General features: G+C 37.2%; 1 protein-coding gene across 1 annotated transcript in view; it reads right to left on the bottom strand.

The window, feature by feature from the left end:
- The window catches only part of LOC107564771 (WD repeat-containing protein 11), a 161,614-nt gene that overhangs the window by 95,576 nt on the left and 42,226 nt on the right, over positions 1–23,812 (bottom strand). Inside the window, exons 8-11 of the mRNA XM_016249924.1 lie at positions 22,681–22,885; positions 22,040–22,140; positions 19,416–19,595; positions 7,150–7,234 (exon numbers count right to left, since the gene is read on the bottom strand). Coding sequence (XP_016105410.1) covers positions 7,150–7,234; positions 19,416–19,595; positions 22,040–22,140; positions 22,681–22,885 — 571 coding nt within the window. The remainder of the gene's footprint in view (positions 1–7,149; positions 7,235–19,415; positions 19,596–22,039; positions 22,141–22,680; positions 22,886–23,812) is intronic.

Raw genomic sequence — 23,812 nt, 5'->3', positions numbered from 1 at the left:
TTATATGAAGCTACGAGAATACTTTTTGTGCGCAAAAGAAAAAAAAACGACTTTATTCAACAATTTGTCTCCTCCGCATCACCCTGGTGCCATTTTGGAGAATATCCGCTGGACATAAACAGCATATGCTGTTCTATGTCAGCTGCGCACAAAAAGTATTCTCGTAGCTTCGTATAATTGCGGATGAACCACTGATGTCACATGGATTATTTTACAGATCTCCTTGCTACGTTTCTGGACTTGGGAACATTTCAGCTGCGTTGCTGTCTATGCAGGGTCAGACAGCTCTCAGATAAATTGGTCAAATATAGTTAAGCATTAGTCCACTTTGTGTCCCATTTTGAGCCAAGTGGATTTAAAAAATTTTTTTTTATAAATACAGTATCTCACAGAAGTGAGTACACCCCTCACATTTTTGTAAATATTTTATTATATCTTTTCATGTGACAACGCTGAAGAAATGAGTTTGAGGGGACAGCAAAATTTACATTGTTATACAAGCTGTACACTCGCTACTTTACAGCTTGTATAACGGTGTATAGACGTATGAGTGCTGCCAGCATTGCTGCAGAGGTTGAAGGGGTGGGGGGGGAGCCTGTCAGTGCTCAGACCATACGCCGCACACTGCATCAAATTGGTCTGCATGGCTGTCGTCCCAGAAGGAAGCCTCTTCTAAAGATGATGCACAAGAAAGCCCGCAATCAGGTTGCTGAAGACAAGCAGACTAAGGACATGGATTACTGGAAGCATTTCCTGTGGTCTGATTAGACCAAGATAAACTTATTTGGTTCAGATGGTGTCAAGCATGTGTGGCGGCAACCTGTGAAGCTCTGGTGAACTCCATGCCCAAGAGGATTAAGGCAGTGCTGGAAAATAATGGTGGCCACACAAAATATTGACACTTTGGGCCCAATTTGGACATTTTCACTTAGGGGTGTACTCACTTTTGTGGCCAGCGGTTTAGACATTATTGGCTGTGTGTTGAGAACATAATGATTATGTTCTGATGATTATAATGATTATAATGAGAACACTATTATAATAAAACGCTGTAAATTTTTAGAGTTTAGTTGCCGTGTTTCTGCACGTTGTTGCGTGAAGAACACGTCCACAAAAGGAGTTCATTCAGAGCCGCACAGACACATTTGTGCATTTGGGGCATTTTGTGCAGATAGCTGATAAGTCGTAATAATAACGTTATGTTGTATAAATAACGAAGCATATTCTATATGAGATAAATGATGAGTTAAACCCCATTGATTAAAAACCTGCTGCTTCATTCTACTGGTCATCTTCAGCACGTACAGCTCAAAACAGAAATGGAGAACATTAATAACTACTGTCATATACATAAAGTTATAATGAGAGCACTATTGTAAAAATTTTGTGAATTCTTAGGGTTTCGCTGACGTTTAATGATAACTATTTTTTAATCAAATCATAAAACATTATTTACCGTTTGTATCTGCGAGGCGTCCATTACAGATTTTCCCTGTGTTAACGTAATTATGACTGTCGAATGTCTGACTTGACTCTTGTTAATGTATTTTGCCCCCCACTCCCAAACATATGATTTGACTATCAGTCGAATATCGGCAAGATTCGAAAATTTCGATTCGACTATGAAAATTCTTAGTCGAGGACACCCCTAGTGCCCACTCACAGAATTAACCACTTCTGTTTTTTATGTAATGCATTTCCCATTATGAATTATGACACAGCTTGATCCATTGGGTTAAATTGCTCTCTAACTACATGTAAACTGCTCCAGAGCTGATTTTCACTGAAACTACCACATTCACATGATCTCTGACCAGTTATTTTGATGTGGATCAGAGCATGACTGCAGTTTTCATTTATACCTAAACAAAACTAAGGTAGAAAATGTGCAGAGTCCAAAACTAACATTTAAAAAAAGCCTGTGATCCGTTCTTCATACTGAAACTACCACATTCACATGATCTCTGACCAGTTATTTTGATGTGGATCAGAGCATGACTGCAGTTTTCATTTATACCTAAACAAAACTAAGGGAGAAAATGTGCAGAGTCCAAAACTAACATTTAAAAAAAGCCTGTGATCCGTTCTTCATACTTCGCTAACTCAGTTAGCTGGAATTGACTGTTGACGATTTGGCATGATCTTGGATTGCTTGGTTCTTCAAAGCTCATCCCGGAGTTGCTGTCATAGCAACAGGTCCGTAAGATTAAACCTGCTCGGGAGCAGGCTTATTTCATGTAAACAGGATTAGATCGCATATTTTTAAGCAAAATTGATACTTAAAATCTGTCCCAGCCACTGCTAATTTATTAGAAGAGTACCCTACTGATCCAGGGACAGTAATTTAAAAAAATTATTAAAAAATAATATCATTTTGTTGTGTAGTCTATAATACTATAGACACAGTCAGTTTTACTTATTGAAATATTTATTAATGAAAAAATAATTACTTTATAATTGCATTGGAGTCTTACACATGCTATACAGTTATTCTGAGCCGTGCATTAATTTGAGTGGTGACAGCTATTATGGGAGTGGCTTGATGGAGCGCAGGAGATGCAGACAACTTGATCTTGACCCTTAAGAAACTTTAATTAATGCTGTCACGTAACAAATCTGTTTCAAAGATAACATTAAATGAATTGCTAATTACAACATGGAAATAAAAAAGTATAAAGCCTGTACATATACTATAAATGTGAATATAAATAATTGGGAATCATGTAAAAAAAAAATTAATAAAACAAAAACAGTGCACATTTAATTGATCTATTATACAATTTATGTAGTTTTGTTCGCTTGGCTGTTTCCTTATAAAAGTCCAGAAATTTGTCCAGTTTTTCATCAGGTGTCTTTTTTAATTATAGGATGTCATTACGTTGCTGTCTTGCCGCCAGCCAACCGCTGCATTGCTGATCATGGTTTCGAGTATTGATACATCTGCCCTTTTCGGGGAACACGAGAACATGCAGTAATCTTAGACAACTTAATCCAGATATTTTAATCAAATCCGCAAATTTGTTTGAAGAACCAAATTAGCCAGAGACCAGTTATCACGATTAGAAGATCTGGCATCTTTCAAATCATCTCAGAAGTATTAAGCGAGGTACGAAGAATGGGCCCCAGGTGTAAAAACTGTGTATAAGTGCATAGTGTATAATACGTAAGGAATAACTGACGATGGGCCGTTGAATTATTAGAAAAATAATGCACACCCGAGGTGGTGATGCGGCCACGATGCGAAGCGGAGATTTAATTTAGACCTATTAACGGGGGACTGAGCCGTTGATAGCAGACTTATGCAACTATTTAATGAAGTTATTCGAGAGAGAGAGAGAGAGAGAGAGAGAGAGCAGGGGTGTACTCACTTTTGTGGCCAGCGGTTTAGACATTATTGGCTGTGTGTTGAGAACATAATGATTATGTTCTGATGATTATAATGATTATAATGAGAACACTATTATAATAAAACGCTGTAAATTTTTAGAGTTTAGTTGCCGTGTTTCTGCACGTTGTTGCGTGAAGAACACGTCCACAAAAGGAGTTCATTCAGAGCCGCACAGACACATTTGTGCATTTGGGGCATTTTGTGCAGATAGCTGATAAGTCGTAATAATAACGTTATGTTGTATAAATAACGAAGCATATTCTATATGAGATAAATGATGAGTTAAACCCCATTGATTAAAAACCTGCTGCTTCATTCTACTGGTCATCTTCAGCACGTACAGCTCAAAACAGAAATGGAGAACATTAATAACTACTGTCATATACATAAAGTTATAATGAGAGCACTATTGTAAAAATTTTGTGAATTCTTAGGGTTTCGCTGACGTTTAATGATAACTATTTTTTAATCAAATCATAAAACATTATTTACCGTTTGTATCTGCGAGGCGTCCATTACAGATTTTCCCTGTGTTAACGTAATTATGACTGTCGAATGTCTGACTTGACTCTTGTTAATGTATTTTGCCCCCCACTCCCAAACATATGATTTGACTATCAGTCGAATATCGGCAAGATTCGAAAATTTCGATTCGACTATGAAAATTCTTAGTCGAGGACACCCCTAGTGCCCACTCACAGAATTAACCACTTCTGTTTTTTATGTAATGCATTTCCCATTATGAATTATGACACAGCTTGATCCATTGGGTTAAATTGCTCTCTAACTACATGTAAACTGCTCCAGAGCTGATTTTCACTGAAACTACCACATTCACATGATCTCTGACCAGTTATTTTGATGTGGATCAGAGCATGACTGCAGTTTTCATTTATACCTAAACAAAACTAAGGGAGAAAATGTGCAGAGTCCAAAACTAACATTTAAAAAAAGCCTGTGATCCGTTCTTCATACTTCGCTAACTCAGTTAGCTGGAATTGACTGTTGACGATTTGGCATGATCTTGGATTGCTTGGTTCTTCAAAGCTCATCCCGGAGTTGCTGTCATAGCAACAGGTCCGTAAGATTAAACCTGCTCGGGAGCAGGCTTATTTCATGTAAACAGGATTAGATCGCATATTTTTAAGCAAAATTGATACTTAAAATCTGTCCCAGCCACTGCTAATTTATTAGAAGAGTACCCTACTGATCCAGGGACAGTAATTTAAAAAAATTATTAAAAAATAATATCATTTTGTTGTGTAGTCTATAATACTATAGACACAGTCAGTTTTACTTATTGAAATATGAAAAAATGAAAAAATAATTACTTTATAATTGCATTGGAGTCTTACACATGCTATACAGTTATTCTGAGCCGTGCATTTGGTGACAGCGTGACAGCTATTATGGGAGTGGCTTGATGGAGCGCAGGAGATGCAGACAACTTGATCTTGACCCTTAAGAAACTTTAATTAATGCTGTCACGTAACAAATCTGTTTCAAAGATAACATTAAATGAATTGCTAATTACAACATGGAAATAAAAAAGTATAAAGCCTGTACATATACTATAAATGTGAATATAAATAATTGGGAATCATGTAAAAAAAAAATTAATAAAACAAAAACAGTGCACATTTAATTGATCTATTATACAATTTATGTAGTTTTGTTCGCTTGGCTGTTTCCTTATAAAAGTCCAGAAATTTGTCCAGTTTTTCATCAGGTGTCTTTTTTAATTATAGGATGTCATTACGTTGCTGTCTTGCCGCCAGCCAACCGCTGCATTGCTGATCATGGTTTCGAGTATTGATACATCTGCCCTTTTCGGGGAACACGAGAACATGCAGTAATCTTAGACAACTTAATCCAGATATTTTAATCAAATCCGCAAATTTGTTTGAAGAACCAAATTAGCCAGAGACCAGTTATCACGATTAGAAGATCTGGCATCTTTCAAATCATCTCAGAAGTATTAAGCGAGGTACGAAGAATGGGCCCCAGGTGTAAAAACTGTGTATAAGTGCATAGTGTATAATACGTAAGGAATAACTGACGATGGGCCGTTGAATTATTAGAAAAATAATGCACACCCGAGGTGGTGATGCGGCCACGATGCGAAGCGGAGATTTAATTTAGACCTATTAACGGGGGACTGAGCCGTTGATAGCAGACTTATGCAACTATTTAATGAAGTTATTCGAGAGAGAGAGAGAGAGAGAGAGAGAGCATGTGAATTACCTCTGAGAGTCTGTGTGTCTCTCAAAAGTGTTCGGCAGCAGCGTCTCTACTAATAGTGAAACTTTAAAGGCGTCCTATTATGCTCTTTTACAAAGTCTTGATTTTGTTTTGGGGGTGTACTAGAACATGCTCTCGTGCTTGGTGGTTCGAAAAACGCATAATTTTTCACATCATTTACATTATTAAAATACCTTTCTCCCCAGGCTGGCACAAACGGCTCGATTAGTTCCGGCTTTGATGAAGGTCCGCCTTCCGAAAAACAAAATGTGATGTGATGTGATTGGTTAGCTGTCCCAGTGAGTTGTGATTGGCGAACAGCTTAGACGGTGTTTCAGTACTGCCACGCCCCCTTGCTCTGTCTTTCAACAAAAGCTTTTGGGCGAATCCGGCACTTCTCACTCGTGATGTGGAAGCTGTCCTCAGTAAAATGCGCAGCACACAATAGCAAATTGGGGTTATAATGCTAAGGAACAGAGTTAAAAAGTAAATTGCAACCACTGTTTCCGGACATCATCCGCTTTCGGAAGCCCAAACAAAGACGTTTGGGCACGGAGGTGAAAAAAAACAGCGTTTCAGGCAGTCGCACACTGGACGAGAAGTGCAGTGTCGCGCCACGTCTTTAAAATTTAAATACATTATTTTCTATGAGTGTAGGCACACTGGCGGCGCCGTTCGGCATCTGTCCGCGGCGCCCAGCTACGTGATGTTGTTATTTGTAAGAATTGTTCTAGACCAGCGGTTCTCAATTCCAGCGGTACCCCCACTCTGCATGTTTTGCATGTCTCTCTTTGTTAACACAACAAAGCCCAGAAACCAAACGCTGTAGTCCAAACGAGCCGTTTGCTGTAGTTCTTGAAAACTAAATATCTCCCTTTGGAGAGGACTTTGAGATTTGTAACTTTCTAGATCTTTTTAATGCCCAAACATACACACTACACACTGACTAAATTAATTTTCTTCATGAACAGCGCAGTCGTTACCTCGCTTGTGAGAAATGTCATGTAGCTTTTAAGTTTCTAAACTATTTTACTGATAAAACTGATAGCGCTAACAACATAAGAGCGTATGTATCCGTGTGTGCAAACTATGTGTGTGAGTCAAGGGAGAGAGAGCGGGAGAAATAGAGTATGTGCTTTACGTACATAATAAAACGTAATTTTGTGGCAAAACATGGAAATAAACTCTCGTTTGTATCCTATTGCTTACTATATTTATTTGTTTGGCCAGTGTCGTTGTGGGCTTTGGTTATTTTGCTGTTGTAAGCTATAAGGACTTTTGAAATAACTGAAATCATTTGGTGAAGTGATATTTACATGTAATGCCGTCTAGAGCTGCCTGGAACTATGTTCACCATGCGTTTCCCTGAAAATAATTGCACACCTTGCACGCCAATCAGATTCAAGCATTCAACGGCCCTGTAGTATAAATCAGAACTAAAAACCACTGTTCAGTTGTATGATATTCTTACATAACAGAATGCATGTACAGGTATATGATTACAGAGTAAACCAACTTACCTGACTTCACAGGAATGGACACTTAGCTCTTTGTGCAGGAGGCCACTGGTCAAGTTGTACACCAGCACAGAGCCATTGCTTGTACCTAATGGGCAAACATGTAAAACACACAAATGAATGCTGTAATTGGCAAGTTAATATGACTGGATTATTATTTAAATCATCCTTGATAAGTCATTAATATTATTGTGAGACAGAGTTGTGAGAAGTCACTTGCCTGCTATGAAACAGACAACATGGCTGGACAGAGGAATACGAGGCATGTTTAAGTGTGGACATTGCAATCCTTGTGAGAATGTAATTCAAACTAAATCATTTATGGATGTTTGCACAAAGAAACTGTATTTAATTGGATCCTTCATTAATTGTAAAAGTATGCATGTAATTTATAGGTTTCAATGTCCTTGTAACTGTTTCTATGTGGGTCAGACTAAACGTAGACTGCGAGATAGATTATGGGATCACAAAAATGCAATTCGTACAAGAAACAAAGATTATCCCATGGCAGTACATTATGCATCTGCACATGACTCAAATCCATCTACTTTAAGAATGATTGGTTTGGAAATTGTAACTGGATCGATTAGAAAGGGTGATAGACTACAAGGGGAAGCCTTTTGGATTTTTCAGCTAAAAGCCACTATTTTTCCTGGTTTGAATGAGGAATTAAATTTAACTCCATATTTGTGAAATGATTATCAGTACGATCATTATTATTATTATCAAGATATATATATATATATATATAATGTTTTTTTGTTGTTTCTTTGTTTTTGTACATGTGACTATATTTCGAAATTGTTAATTATGCTATTGGTCCCCCCTGTAATGAGTATTTTGGTTTCTCCCATTTCTACTGAGCAACTGATTATATCTACACCTGTGACTAATTTTGTACTTGACACACTCGGAGGAAGGCTGGATGGCTGAAATGCATCAGCGTGCAGTGTTCTAGTCATTTTTAATGTTTCTAAAGTGAACCATGTTTGAATAAAGGCTTTTTAACATTTTGGAACTGGAAGAAGTGCCTTGGATCCGTAGTTTCTATAGATATCATTAATATTATTATTATTAATAAAAAAGATCACAGTTTTAATTAAAAACATTTCTTTTTTTTGCCTTTGATTACAAATACTAATCATCACAATAAATAATATAAATAAATCATTTGTAAACATTCTCAGAAATTTTAATGACACAGTTCATAAAACAGTCTGCTCATACTGAACAGAACATAATTCATTCCGTCAGTGGAGAAGAGAAGTAGTTGATAGATGTGGCACTGAGAGGAGACATGAGTGAGAGTGAATGAGGAAGTGAAGTGTTTCAGAGGGTTTATTGATGGGCCCAGGGCAGATGGGGACAGTCTGGGTGACAGTTTATGTTAAGGGTAGGTTTTTATTTTAGTGTTTGTAGAAATGTGCCAATAAAGTTAATCAATGAATCATGATTCTACTTATTCTGGAACTGCAGTGATAAAATCGATCCTTGCATGTTTATTAATGTGTTTTATTAAATTGTGACCAAATATCCACTGAATTCAATTGAAAACAATTGAACAAGCACAACTGAAGTTGTGATCAGCAAACAGCGACACAGACTAGTGCACGGACTAGTGACAACTACTTGACAAATCTGTGCAACCCAAAACTGAATGGGATGCATGTCAAATTGTGAGGTTGTTGGTGATACTCAGCCCTAAAAGAGATATGTATGGTGACCAAGACAGCTTGTGCTGCAACTGAAGAAAACATATGTAAATTTAAAAAACACCAGCAATTTAAGAAAACATCATTAGTTTGACTACACGTGCTGCAAATACTCACAAAGCAACCAAATACATACTGTATATGCGCTGCAAATACCCACATTGCAATCAAATACAGAAAATCGATGCAAATAGAACAGACTACAACAGAAATGTTTCAAGGGGACTCCAACAAGTTGTGGAAGTTACCCAGATTACATAACGTTTCACAATTAATTGTGTATTTTGTCATATTATTTATACTAATAACATCCAAACGGCTAAGGAATCATACAATCAGGATTTTAAAATCATTTAAAATCATCGACAACACCACAAGTACATATTGAACAATAAGCATGTCCCAGCCAGGTTCATCACTTGTTGGGGTCCCCTTGAAACATTTCCATTGTGGTCTGTGCTATACGTTGTGAGTATTTGCAGCACGTGCTGTCAAACTGATAAAAGACTTTTTCTTCATTTACTGTTTTTTATTCTATTTGCATGTGTGTGTGTTTTTTTTCCTCCAGTTGCAGTGCGTTGAACTCTCTTGGACACTGTATATATGTTTGCTATAAAGTCCATAGAATCATTTGCCACAAAATAATGAGCTGGATGTACACAGGAAATACGTAGTAGTAGGCACCACAGTGTCAGACTACATGCATACAGGCTATTCATAGATAATTTTCCATCAATCACAGAGTTTTATAAAACAAGCAAGAGTAATTTTAGATCTGAGTGCTTGAGACATTTAAGTGTTCGCTTCATTTTTATTGGAGAAGACCAGGTTCTTGGTTTCGGTTCAAAGGCTCTTGTAGTGGACAGCACATTCCAGGGCCCAGTTTATGGCGGGGCCCCTCTCTGACCACAATACTTTGCTACATTTTGATTGGATCTTGGTGGGCTAACATAAACAAACTGTCCAAAACCCATCAGATAAAGATACTAGCACAACAGCCAGATACCTCTTAGAGCGCAAGAAGAAGACCTTTGGTACAAAGCCCGGGAAGGACAGGATGTCTCATTGGTCAAAATGCAGTTTTTGCCCTTCAACCACCAACAGACTGATTCCTACGAATTTTGGCCCATAAAAATTCCTTAGGACCTCTGGATGCAGCAGCAGTGGGAGAAACAGAGAGATCACAGAGTTCCATCCAAATACATTCATAACTATATTCTCAACCCTTAAACTGATGCAAACTACAACACACATTATACTTATTCAGAGAAATAAGTATTCTCAGTGACAGCAATGTGTAGTGCAACATCTTACACAAACGCTGTTAATGGACAAATGAATGCATGCATGCATTCATTTCAATCTTCTTCCATCATGTTTGGACTTAGTGACACTTTTCTAAATGTGTGTTACTATGCAAATAAGTTCCACAGGAGGAAATAAGGGTGGGCCTGTGCCCCCCCCCCCCAGCCAATCACAGCACTGAAATGGAGAAGCGCCAGATTGCAATCTCCTCCTCATCAGAAAGGGATAAAGATACCTTCCCAAAAGACACTACTTGTTCTAAGTCTGAGTCCTGTCAGGGAAAGGACACTAACAGAGCAAGTTCCGAGTCTGAGTCTTAAAAGGGAGAGACACTAACAGAAACACCGAAGTTCTGAGTCTCCAACCTGTTACAGGGAAGGCAGCAACAGAAACAACCCATTTTTTCAACCCAGTCTTTTGTCCACAGAGACTGTAACAGACACAACCGTTCTGAGTCTCGGTCCTGTAAGGAGAGAGACAATAACAGATACCACGTTCTGAGCCTCCAGCCTGTGAGGAGGGAGATATTCTACATTTAGAGTCTTCGTCCAGCGAGACAACAACAGATGCAGCACGTCCTGAGTCTCCATCCTAGAGAGACAAATTGAATTGACCAAGTTCTGAGTCTCTAGCCCAGAGAGGCAGAAGACACACAGACATCTGCAACAAGGTTAAGCTCCGGCGAGCAAACCTTCACTTCAAGGTACTTTTGCTTGTGTGTTCCACGCAAGGACCTTTTACACCTACTCCAGGGCCACATCTGCGTGTTCCAGATTTTAGGACCCTTTGATACTCCGGGAGATCAGCATACTACAGCACTTCGTGTTCAAGGCTGTCGAAACGGATTCCTGCTCCTTTCCCCACTGCATTGATACCAGCACAACTAGTGGATGAAGTCACCGCCACCGGACTGCTCACTCGACCACAGAGAACGTAACTATCACTTATCCAAACCTCTTCCAGAGACCTTGGCATTGTTAGACATTATCAGTATATGATTTTTCTAATTTACATTAGATATTATATAGCTGATTGCTTTTGATTACAAATAATCTTTCACATATTTGTTTCATGCATAATAAGGTTCTTCACCTTATTTGTTTTAGAGTAGCAACAGTTTATCTTTCCAGATAACGTAGCTCTGACATAGCAACATCCAACATAATCACTTGCATTTTATGCACTTTATTCCTATTTCATTTATGGTATTCATTTAGTAGTTGTGATTACTCGTCTATCCTTTGTTAATAAAATGTATTTTATTACACTTGTGTCTTCCTTGTGTTGATGATACAGAAAGAGGTTCTACAAGTTAGAGATCCCACCAATCTTTCTTATGTGATGTACTCATAACCACACCTTAAATGACACGTGATCCAAATATCATAACGTCATTGGTGATGTGAGTACACATCACTACACTTTTGGCAAAAGCAAATTCACTACACTCTTATGGATAGTATGTAGACTGAACTGACTGACGCTGATACATCTAAAACTGTACATTTGTCTGGCTTCAAATGTCACACCAGTGGAGTCAATCGCAGATGGAGCTTTTTTCCCTCAAATGCTACTTTAGAGTTTTGAGATGGTTAAAAAAAATCAGCTCTTGGGAACGATTCCACAACAGTCCTTGTGCATTGAGGCAGAAAGAGTGTATGAAGTTCTGTATCATCCCTAAGGCACTCCTGAAAAACTGTGCAATGGAGTTACTTTAGAAAGGCATCCATCAAGAGGAATTCACATTACATGGTTTTAAGTGCTTGGTGTGCTTGCTCAATTGGTTGTATAGCGCATTCAGGGAGCTACAAAATCTCATCAAGGCTGCACCACTGTGTTGACTCCAATAATGAGATGATGAGTGGAGAAAATTATACCACCAATCACAGAGCTCAAATTACAATTTAAGATCCACTGACTAAACCGGGTGAACCTCATTTGGAACATATTGATATTTCTATAATTCAGTATAACAGATCTTCACATACTTATGAAGTCTTTAAACCGTAATATATTTTTAATTTCTCTGTTACTGAGTAACAGATTTAACTCAATTAGAGCTCTATTTTTAGCCACAGCTAGTTCAAATTACACATTAGTCTATAAATTGACAAAGTTTCATTTGTTTTGTAAATTGTGCACTTGAGTTTTTAATATCTGTGCAACGCTTTCAATCTTTGCAGAATCTTTAAGGAGTAACGGAACAGCTACAGTATGGCCTTGCTGTGATGAATGACATTTGCATAAGAATTTATCACAGTTTTGTCATTTCAGCTCATATGATTTTTCTCGGCTCATTCACTTTGTTGTCAAAAATGAGGTCTCACTCACAAAAAGACTATACATTACTTATGAGAAAAACAAACAAACTCGCAATATGTGCATCTTAATACAGAATATGCTACACTGATTTTGAGAAGGAAACATGGTCACACATTATTTTAAAGTCCATTTCTCACCATTAACAAACAATTAACTATGACTTATATATTTATAAAAATGAATTTGATAATTTTTCTGTCTACATAATTCTCTAAACATATAATTCTAAGGGCCTGTCTACACCTGATCACTTCATATGTTTTCTCTGATTGGATATCAATCAGATTTAAAAAAATGGTTTAATTTACACTTGGCCTCATAAACGTGTCTCTGCAAAATGGATATATATCCGATCTTCAATTCCCGCGCTATATACAAATTTAACAGAGTTCACGTCAACAAAGCAACAGATATGCACTGCATTTTATTCATCATAAGCTAATTTTAAGACCAAAGTCCACAACAGGAGAGAGAACGGTATCAGCACTTGAAAGATAAGTTAGTCTTACTTAGCAGTGTGCGATATACCGATTTTTGATATTGGGACAATTAAAATGTCTCTACGGTCTGCTTTTGAAAAAATATCGTAGTATCGTGCTACAGCGCACATTCTGTCAGATGCAGTTCTGGCGCCTCTATCTCAATATACTGTACAATGCGGCATACATTCAGATCTAGGGTTGAGAATCGAAAATCGTTTCCGATTCCAGAATCGGATACTTAAGGTCAGGAATCGGATACTTGTTGTCAAATTAAAATTTTGATTCCACCTATCGATTCATATGCGCTTTTTTTTTCTTCATCTGTGAGGGCCGGACCTAGCGATCCGCCAGGACCTTGCTCGCTAATCTAAGCACTCCAAAGTTTGGCTACATTTGTGATCAGAAGCCAAAAAAGCTAAGTATAATATCTTTGATAGCTAAACATGTTGCAAGAGAGGTGTCACCACCAACATGACAAAGCACTTTAAAGGTAGGGTATGTCATTTTTCAAAAACACTTTAGAAAACTGATTCGGACCGAATAGCAAAACAAACTTGTAGCCAATCAGCAATAAGGGGCGTGTCTACTCATGATGTGGAGGAGAGAGCTTTCAGTGCATGGGACGGACATTAGCCGAGCCGAGCGACAGAAAGATAGAGATGGCGCATAAAAAACAAAAGAGGAAAACGTCTGCGGAACGATAAGGCAATAAGTAGGACCCGTGTAAATATCGGATCAGCTTTCCAGCGCTGGAGAGAACTCAAGGAGCGGAGGCCTGCGATCGGACGCTGAGGTTGCTTTGTTTCTTCTCAATAGGTGAGTAACACCGTGTCTACAACAGCTAAAGTCTGCCTACACTGGACGCGATCAAACGACCATTGAAAACCATTTGAAATTTGTGTCAGCATGTCATAAATAGAACCCAGCAGCAGTTTTCTGTTGGGGATTTGTTGCGCCGTGTCATAAATAGAACCCAGCATGTCATAATGTAGATGCTCACATTATGAGTAACAGATTTAACTCAATTAGAGCTCTATTTTTAGAGTGAGCAGTCCGGTGGCGGTGACTTCATCCACTGGTTGTGCTGGTAACAATGCAGTGGGGAAAGGAGCAGGAATCCGTTTCGACAGCCTTGAACACGAAGTGCTGTAGTATGCTGATCTCCCGGAGTATCAAAGGGTCCTAAAATCTGGAACACGCAGATGTGGCCCTGGAGTAGGTGTAAAAGGTCCTTGCGTGGAACACACAAGCAAAAGTACCTTGAAGTGAAGGTTTGCTCGCCGGAGCTTAACCTTGTTGCAGATGTTCTGCCTCTCTGGGCTAGAGATTCAGAACTTGGTCAATTCAATTTGTCTCTCTAGGATGGAGACTCAGGACGTGCTGCATCTGTTTACCCCGCTCACGTCCGATGTAGACACGGTGTAACATTGGTTTTGCTTTGTTTAACAGAACTAATCGTTGCCTGGGTTGCGTACATATATGTGGGGCGGAGCTATAAAAATAGGGGCAAGACCCTTTTGGGTTGGGGCGTGTTTGTTTTGGTGCTTTCAAATATCAACATTGGCTACCAGAAATCGCTTACCCTGCCTTTAATTTAATAGATCGTTAAATATTGCGAACACGATTCAAACACCAACGTGATTCTATTCCTAAATTACAATGATTCGTCTGTTTCATTCCTCAACCTTTGACGTGTGCGATCAATGTTGTGATCACTTGGTTCGTCCGTGTAGAGTACGATCACATCAGTGTGATTTGAACATTTCTGTTCAAATTAAATCTGCGTTCGTGCTGCCATTGACCTAAAGAGAGCAGCTGTCATCTGTCATGAATGAAACAGCTTCACAGTCTTTTTAGCCACACAGTATCATTATTTCTGTTACAAACATTAAAATCAGAGAAGTACTGGGATAAAAGTTTATAGTTCAGATATAAACGGTGTACGATGTGTATATTAAAATAGAGTAAATCCCTTTTTGAAAGTACTTTGACACTTCAAATGAAGATGTATCGATTAATTTGTTGAAGGGGCTGTTAAAATGTATTTGTCTTGGAATCATACAAGATATTCATTCAAGAACGCTGATTCGTCCAATAATGAAACAAGTACATCTTGAGTGAGTCATTTAATCATTAATTCATAAATTAGGCTACATGTGATTTTGTTTAGTTGTCTAATGTTTTTTCTTCAGAATCAGGAGAGAACCACAACTTCCACTGGGGAAAAAAAAATCTATTTATCCAGAATCATACTTTTCTATTTTGCACACAAACAGCTCTTAAAGAGTCCAGTTTTTATGTAGCCTGTTGAATTTTGTTCACGGTATTCAGCTCCAATAAATGGTTTGCAAAAAAGAGACACAGGATAAATGTTTGATATCATTATTTAATCACATTGGAATCAAAAAGAATCGGAATCGGAATCGATAAAATTCAAATGATACCCAACCCTATTCAGATCAGATGTTAACTCTGCAGTAGAGTTACACTAACAGGACACTGCACTTATTCACAATCCCAAAAATGCATTATTTGCATCTGCTTTAAAGCCTTGCCGGTAAAACATTTAATTCACGTGCTGTTCTGACATGCGCTTTTTCTGAGCGAGTACAACTGAAGCGTGTCAGGGCTCGCAAAATTTCAAACTCCCTGGTAGCACTTCGGGCAGGCATTCTTCAGATTTTGGCACCCCCAAAAATGAATTTAACTAGCCTGAATAAAAGATATTGTATTTTTTCTTCAAATAACAAGTCAAGAGAGTAGGGGTGCAATGGATCACAAATCTCACGGTTCGGATTATATTACATTATCATATCACATTTTGAGTCACAGATCGGATAATTTTTCAGATGAGCAAAAAAAAATATGGTTCTTTATTATTTAAGTAACACTTATTATTTAAAGAAATAATTTAATAATTAATAATAATTTATGCATTTAGCAGACGCTTTTATCCAAAACGACTTATAGTGCATTCAGGCTATACATTTTGTTTACCAGTATGTGTGTTCCCTGGGAATCTCACACATGACCTTTTGCGCTGCTAAAGCAATGCTCTACCACTGAGCCACAGGAACATTTTAAAGAACAATTTACTACTTCAATACCACAGCAAAAACTAGTAGCATATAGGGATGTAACGATTCACTCAACTCACTAGTGATATGATTCATGATACTGATTTCACAATATAATTTTCTCAATTTCTTTTTTAACAAAATTAGATTTAAGACAGATTTTGAAAAAGGTGTCATTTTGTTATTTCTCAGACCAAAAGGCTGCACATTACTTTGTGAAATTGAAAATGTCAAAAAATATACTAACTTGAAATTTTAAAACAAATCCCAAATCAAATAAATAAATAATACAAATAAAAGACATTTCTCCATGCAAGTAAACTAAGGTTTTGGCTGTATATTTTAATCATGATCCAAACAAAGATGTTGCATACATGTTATTTCGATTGTAAAATTTTGAAATTTGAAACAAAAACAAAATGGTCTGACTTTAGCTTTGTGATACTACATAAAAAACCTGAACGAAACAAAAACTGCAGACGGGCTGAATGAGACGCAAATGTCACTCTCTGACAGCAGGTGGCGCTTAAACAGCAGGTATTTACAGGCTGCTGCCCCTTTAAGACCGAATGCACAGATCCAATATAATGATGCACGTGTGATTTCTTTCTCCACTGTTTATGTTCATTTAAGACATGAAAATACTTGTCGAGATCGTTATTTTGAGATAATTTTGCGTGTATGTGTCCATTCAGGCGAAAAAGGAATCAATTCTGTGTTCATGCTCTGCCTGAAACGCCGCTCTGTATGTGCAAAAACATACCACTGAGTGAGCTGATATATTGAGTGACCAAGTGTAAACACTCTAAATCTAATTCTAATCTAATATGTCTAAATTTGCCATCTTTAAACAAAACCTAAATTTCAGTCAAACTAAACTTCAAAAATCTGCAATCCTTACACTTGAGCTAGACCTCAGCATGGTGGGGTGATGCAGCAGGAACCAACCAGAGAGAAAAGATGTAAAGAAATGCCAAAGTTCACTGCATACGCCGATTTTGTGTTGAAACAGCTAATCACTTTGTTGACTATCCATCTTAAATATGTTTGCATGATATATTGATTAAGTGAGCTATATTGAGCGAGCTATAACTTAACTATACTGTGAAAAATATTTTTTTGAAGAGACATTTTTCATAAGTCACCAACAATTTTGCAACAAGCTTGATGAACTGTTTGGCACTATCCATTCATCTGTATTGAGAATGACTGTCATAAAACTCTAAAAAAATATATTAATTCAATTATTATTCAGTGACTAAAAACTATTTTATTCTATACAATGATGTCAGGGTTATTGGATGATTGGCTTAAAAAATGTATTCTGTGGTAGACTGAAGACAGAAGTTTGGTGTGTGTATGTGGGCAGAGAAAGAGGGGAAAGAAGGGAAAGAAGGGGAAATGTGATATTAAAAATAACCAATAATTAATAACCAACATTTACTTAATGACTAACTTCCACCCAACTCCTAGCCAGTTCCAGACAAAAAGCATTCAAGCCAAACTAAACTTATTCTGGGCTGGACACTCATGGCACAAGCAAACAACACCCAAGACAAAGCCAGGAAGCCACTTTTCAGGATTTTAAAATGTCTTTATATGTGACCCATGCTGGCAAAATGAGTTGGAATGCACACAGGTTCATTTTGAGCTACAGGCAAAAAAAAGTGAAAAATTTAGATTTTGGTCAAATTTCAGGTTTACACAAAAAAATATTTAATTCAGCCCTCGTCTAGTGATCCCAATGCTCCACATAGTAATTAAACATATAAAATTATCTTTATTTCTATGTTTTCTTAGAGGAGTACCTTTTCTCCACTCGCTTCTCACGCTGCCGCTGACTGAATCGTGCACAAAGTTGCTTACGCCAGCACGCGATCCCAATAAATATACACACATACTGTATACACAGAATTACAGTATTTAAGTAGGCTATTCACGCAAACATGATCTGTTATGTCTTAAAGGGTTAGTTCACCCAAAAATGAAAATTCTGTCATTAATTACTCACCCTCATGTTGTTCGAAACCCGTAAGACCTTCGTTCATCTTTGGAACACAATTTAAGATATTTTTGATGAAATATGAGGGCTCTCCCCCATAGACAGCAAGGTAACTACCACGGTTCAAGGTCTAGAAAAGTACCAAGATGATCGACAAAGTAGTCCGTGTGGGATCTGGGTCAGCGCCGCAACACGCTCGCGTCATGATACTGTCGTGAATGCATGCCAAAGTGATGCAGTAGAGATGAAAATGCGGAATAAAGTCATTATTTTTGTTTTCTTTAGCGCAAAGAAGTATTCTCATAGCTTCGTAACTTTACAGTTGAATCACTGATGTCACACGGACTACTTTGTCAATCATCTTGGTACTTTTCTGGACCTTAAACGTGGTAGTTACCTTGCTGTCTATGGGAGGGTCAGAGAGCTCTCAGATTTCATCAAAAATATCTTAAATTGTGTTCCGAAGATGAACAAAGGTCTTACGGGTTTGGAACAACACAAGGGGGAGTAATTAATGACAGAATTTTCATTTTTGGGTGAACTAACCCTTTAAGTGAACATTTGGGGAACTGTTGGGGAAAATATCTGATGTGTAACATTATATTAGATCCGTGCAGTACAGGTCTTAATATATAGCCCATCTGTCTCAATGTTAATCTAACAATAAAACAAAAGATCGCTGCTCTTGATTGAACTGCTTTTGTAGTTTTAATAATCAGTTTATTTGTAATGAACACACTAAAGTTATTTTTACATTTGATTTTTTTTCTTTGAATGCTTTTGTTTAGATGTACAATGAAAATAGTAATGCACTGTTTGTTTGTTTCTTTCTTTCTTCATTTATTCACTTTTTAGTGCCATGCCAGCATCAAGGCTTGTTTCTTTCTTATATTTGTTCTACTGTTGTTGTTTTTTTGCATCTGTTTTTATTTTTAATAATAAAAATAAAACAAAACATTTATATATTGTGACATTATATTATATGGTATACAATATATACAATATACAACATAATATACAATATGGTATATTGTTATTAATATAGTAATTCATATTATGAAAAGAAGTGGAGGAAACAATGCACTGTTGCTAGGTGATTTTGCTTTGGAACCTTCAGAAAACTTTAACTGGATTTTTCTCAGAACTGACTGCTGAATTCATTGTCATTTTTTGTCCGATTACAATAAATCATACATCATTTTGAAGGTCTTTTAACTCATTTTTGCCAGCACAGGTCACATATGTTGTGTTTCATAAGGGCTGAAACTGTACTCCAACACTTTGATGTGCTGAGCTGGGGCATGTTTAAATGTCATCTGAAGAATGGAGAAGAAAAATGTATCTGGTCTTTGCATGTGAAAGTACTCACCCACAGCCAATAAGGGCTGGTAATGGTTGATGTTCTTTGTGGTAAGCGGAGGGCACATCCGGAGGGAGAATGGGGGCAAAGGCAGGCCAGACAGCAGACCTGTCAACAGGAACTTCAGATGTACTTCTTGTTGACCAGCCAGGGGTCGTGGGGAGTCCACTCCAGAAATCAGACTGTGACCTGGAACAGGGACAGATCACATAATTGATCTAACACCATATCAACTGAAACAACAGAGCAGCTCTTTAAGGCTGCTGTAAAGCCAAATGAGAGAAGGTGACAATTAAATCATCAATCATGAAAGACCAGGTTTGCTTTGCTCATTGCTCATGCATGAAGTGACCAAGTGTAAACATACCCATTGTGTGTTGTTACCTGGATGATCCACAAGTGGACATTAATTACATATTTATATAGTCCCTCAATTGTACTCAGTGTGAAAGGAGGTGTGTAAGCTTATGACTACAACTGTACATGGATTTTTGACAGTAACAAAAATGAAATGACATTAAAACATTGGCATCAATTATTGTGAAGATAAGCAAATTTTATCATAAATGAATTCATAATAAACTATAAGTCCCCAGCTTTCGGCATATGTTTTTTTTCTTTGAAAACATCAGTCCTCATTTACTGAACTGCAGGCACGTGCAGAGGGGGGTGCGATGGGTGCTTGAGCACCTGCTCCTTTTCCCCTTGATGCCCAAAGAGCCCTTTTGTCAAGGCAAATTTTTTTTTTTTTTGTAATTAAACGCCATTTTGTGAAGGCCTGCCCAATGTAACTATTAGTAAAATGAATGAATAATAATTTAGTCGTAAATAAAATTATCCACCTGACGATCTCATCAGGGACTATCCCTCACGTTCAGACACCTTTAATGTAGTGCACTACCAGGATGCCTTCATAACGTCCGTGGCTGCCGGTAAGTGGAGTTCTCAGCGGAGCGGTGTGCTTGTATACTTATATTACTAAATTATTATTATTATACAAGAACTGCGTGAAGATAGCATGCACAGCTGTTGTTTGTATTGTTTATGATCATAACATGACAATTTTTATCACAGAATAAGGCAGGAAATGTATAGTTTCTATAGGCTACTATATGACATGTCAATCAGTACTGCATTATTCATAAAGTTTATTTACTACCTGGAGATAACTTGAAAAACACACATAAACCGTATATTTTCGCAATTGTGTGTTTATTGTCTTCACGTTTTTTTCTGCTTTTTATTCAGCTCAGCTACAGCGATAGCCGGATGCTCTTGTCCATTTTAGGGTTTCCTGCGCATCATAAGTCATTCCTTCTATGAGTCTGTTTTGGACTTTCTGCACGAGAGCTTCGAGTATGAATTAAACTAAACATACATTGCATGAGAGTGTTGAGCGCTCCAGATATTCACTTCTCCTCATTTTGGATACGAATAAAACGTCAGGTCATGCATAGACTATTGATACTGTCTCTTTGAATTTAAATCTAGAAACCTCTACGTGAACACAGCTGCCCGAATAAAGTGCAGGGGACAAAATTACATTTATTTAAAATTAAATATTAAAAATGCAGCTAACTTTCTACACACAGCAATATAAACAAAGGTGCCTGTTCTCTTTTGTTCTTGCTGTTTGATTGGGAAAAGTTTAAAGGGCGTCGAGGGGACTTGTCTTTATGTTATCTGACTAAAAAACTATTACTTTGAACTTTTTTTTTTATTACAGTAGCCTATTTATTTTAAAAACGTAGATTGCCTAAAAAATTATTATCACAACCCTGATAAAACTCATCCTCTGATTTATAGGCTACTTATCAATAATGTTTTTATCATCATTATAAAGTAATACATTCAGAACAGGATTATAATATAATTATATTTTAAATAAGACAGAAAAACTTTTTCTACAACAACAGTAGTGTTTACAACAGCAACACCACCATACCCTGTAAACTCAATAATAATAATAGGCCTAATTTAATTCCGTTTCTATTTTCAGAGTGATTAAGAGGTGCAAATAACTATTTATTTAACTTTTAAACTTAAAATGGTCTTTTCTGTTGGGTTTCTTTTTCAAAACTGCATCATGGCATTTGCTGCTATCACTACAGAAGCATCCATTTCGATACATGTCTCAGCAAGGAGCACAGCCCTAAAAGCTGTGCTCCATGTGCCCCTTTTATACTTTGAGCACCTGTCCCTCCAAAGATCTCTGCACGGCCCTGCTGAACTACATTCTTTAAAATACTCCATGTTCCATGGAAAAAATAAAGTCACACAGGTTTAAAACTTCTTCTAAACCCTAAAAGCCCACCAATAGCATTGCTCAAGCACAGAACACAAGAAAAAGCACTCTTAAAAAGCTGTTCAATGCCTAGGATTAAAGACGTAACAGGAGATAAGCCATACCACAGACTAAGAATGTTATCAAGGTTTGTTTCTAAAAGGATAAATAAGATGTACAGATAAACGCCTCTTCCTGACAAAGACAAGACAGACCTGGCCTCAGGTTCTTCCGTCTGAAAATATCTCCTCAAGCCAAAGGCAGGAGAATGAAGCTTGAGACTCTTTAAATGTGGTATATCTAGAAGCTAAAAGGAATGTGTGTGTATGTGGAAGGATGGTTATCTTACCTATCATTGTATTCAGAGAAAGATCTGGGATGCATTTTTGATTCTGAAGTAAAGGTGTTCCACAGAAATTCACGGGAGAATACAAAGGTGGCAAGCCAGAACTGAGGGGGAAAAAAGATGTACTGTAGGTAAATCTCACAAACAAACAAACACATTATTTTATTTTATTCATTTTATTTTTAGGAACCATAAAGATTTTTTGCTTTGTGGCATTATCTTCAGAATTAAGCAAATTTCTCTACCAAATTCTCATTTGTGCAATACTTCTATGACTTTTTTGTAACTGTATTATTATCATTACTAAAACTCAGTACATTTTTATTAAAGCAAGCATATACACTGTACAATACAAAAAATTAAAAAAAAAGTTTAGATTTTTTTGACATGTGAAAATATATTTTCAATAACAGTTCTGAAAATTAACACCATTGGTTGAGTCAGAAAGTAACATGATAGATACGGCAGATTGATTACATTAGTATAAAAACTATGTGGTATTTAAAACAGCATAGAATTGATGCTCCAAGAAGGTATATCAAGCAAAGTAAGCAAAGCCTTTATTATAATACTACTTTCAAGTCAGCTACTAGTCTGTAATGTCTTACAATATAAATTAGTTTTTTATGTTTAAAGAACTGTACCTCAGGCCTGAAGATGATTTACTGGCATGAGCTTTAAGCTCCCACAGCATTACCCTTCCATCACTGACTATGAGGGCGGCATTGTTCTCGTTGACAGGACAGATAACCACTCGGTAGGGCCGCACTGTCTTAGTCACACGGATGGCGTCACACTGGGAGCGGAGATCGTATACCAACTCTTGCACATTCTGCTCTGGATCAATCACTGGAACAACAGAACACATAACATATTTAAGATAAATTACCACATTTCTCATCACAAGTCAAGTAAAAACAGGGGAAGAACTTATTCAAGGGTGTTGCTGGTGCAACATGAACCATAGCTTAGTTGCATAAATATACAATTCAAGACATGGAGTCACAGATGAATTACCTGTCATTTATAAAATATTTAATTCAAATGATTACCCATATCATTCCTGTCATTACATTTTCATTAAAAACAACTATACTGTAATATGTTGTAGCGAATCATATTATGGGGAAATATGAATAATTAATCATAACTATGTATAATTAATTATAAATATTTAGATCCGCTGTAGATATTTAGCTGACTTCTCAGGGTCAACTGTCTGTCAATTCTAAGAACGTTAATTTCCTGGATAAAGGAAATAACTTTCTTACTGTACAACTCTACACAGAGCTTGTAGCATAAATCTGCATGATTAGGGACTCCAGTTATGAGCAAACAATGAACAACGTCAAGTGTGATACAAGTAAGACTTTATTAACTACATAAACACTTAAACTGGTCTAACATACACATACACACACACACACACACACATACAGTTTGTATAGGAAAGGGTTAAAGCTTAACTCAGTAAAGAGAAGAGAAATAAGAATATGAAACTATGGTACCATTTGATATTCAGCAGATTTACAGCCTGAAGGAAACATCAGATTCTTAGTTCAAACACACCTTTGTAAAAAGGTGCAAATGATACCTAATGTATCAATTAATAAGACTAAATTTGAATACTTGCACGTCTCGGCTTGATGCAGTCCAAAGGTTCAAGTTGATCTTTGATGAAGTTGGTTGATGAAAAAGAACCAGTTTACGTCAGAGAATCTTGGTGAATGGAAAAGTCAAGGCCGAAGCCTGGCACGAGCTTAGGATGTCCTGGAG

Source organism: Sinocyclocheilus grahami, unplaced genomic scaffold, assembly GCF_001515645.1.
Source record: "Sinocyclocheilus grahami isolate Dianchi unplaced genomic scaffold, SAMN03320097.WGS_v1.1 scaffold960.1, whole genome shotgun sequence".
Lineage (NCBI taxonomy): Eukaryota > Metazoa > Chordata > Actinopteri > Cypriniformes > Cyprinidae > Sinocyclocheilus > Sinocyclocheilus grahami.
Note: the sequence above shows the minus strand (reverse complement) of the source record. Positions and strands in the feature narration are given on the sequence as shown.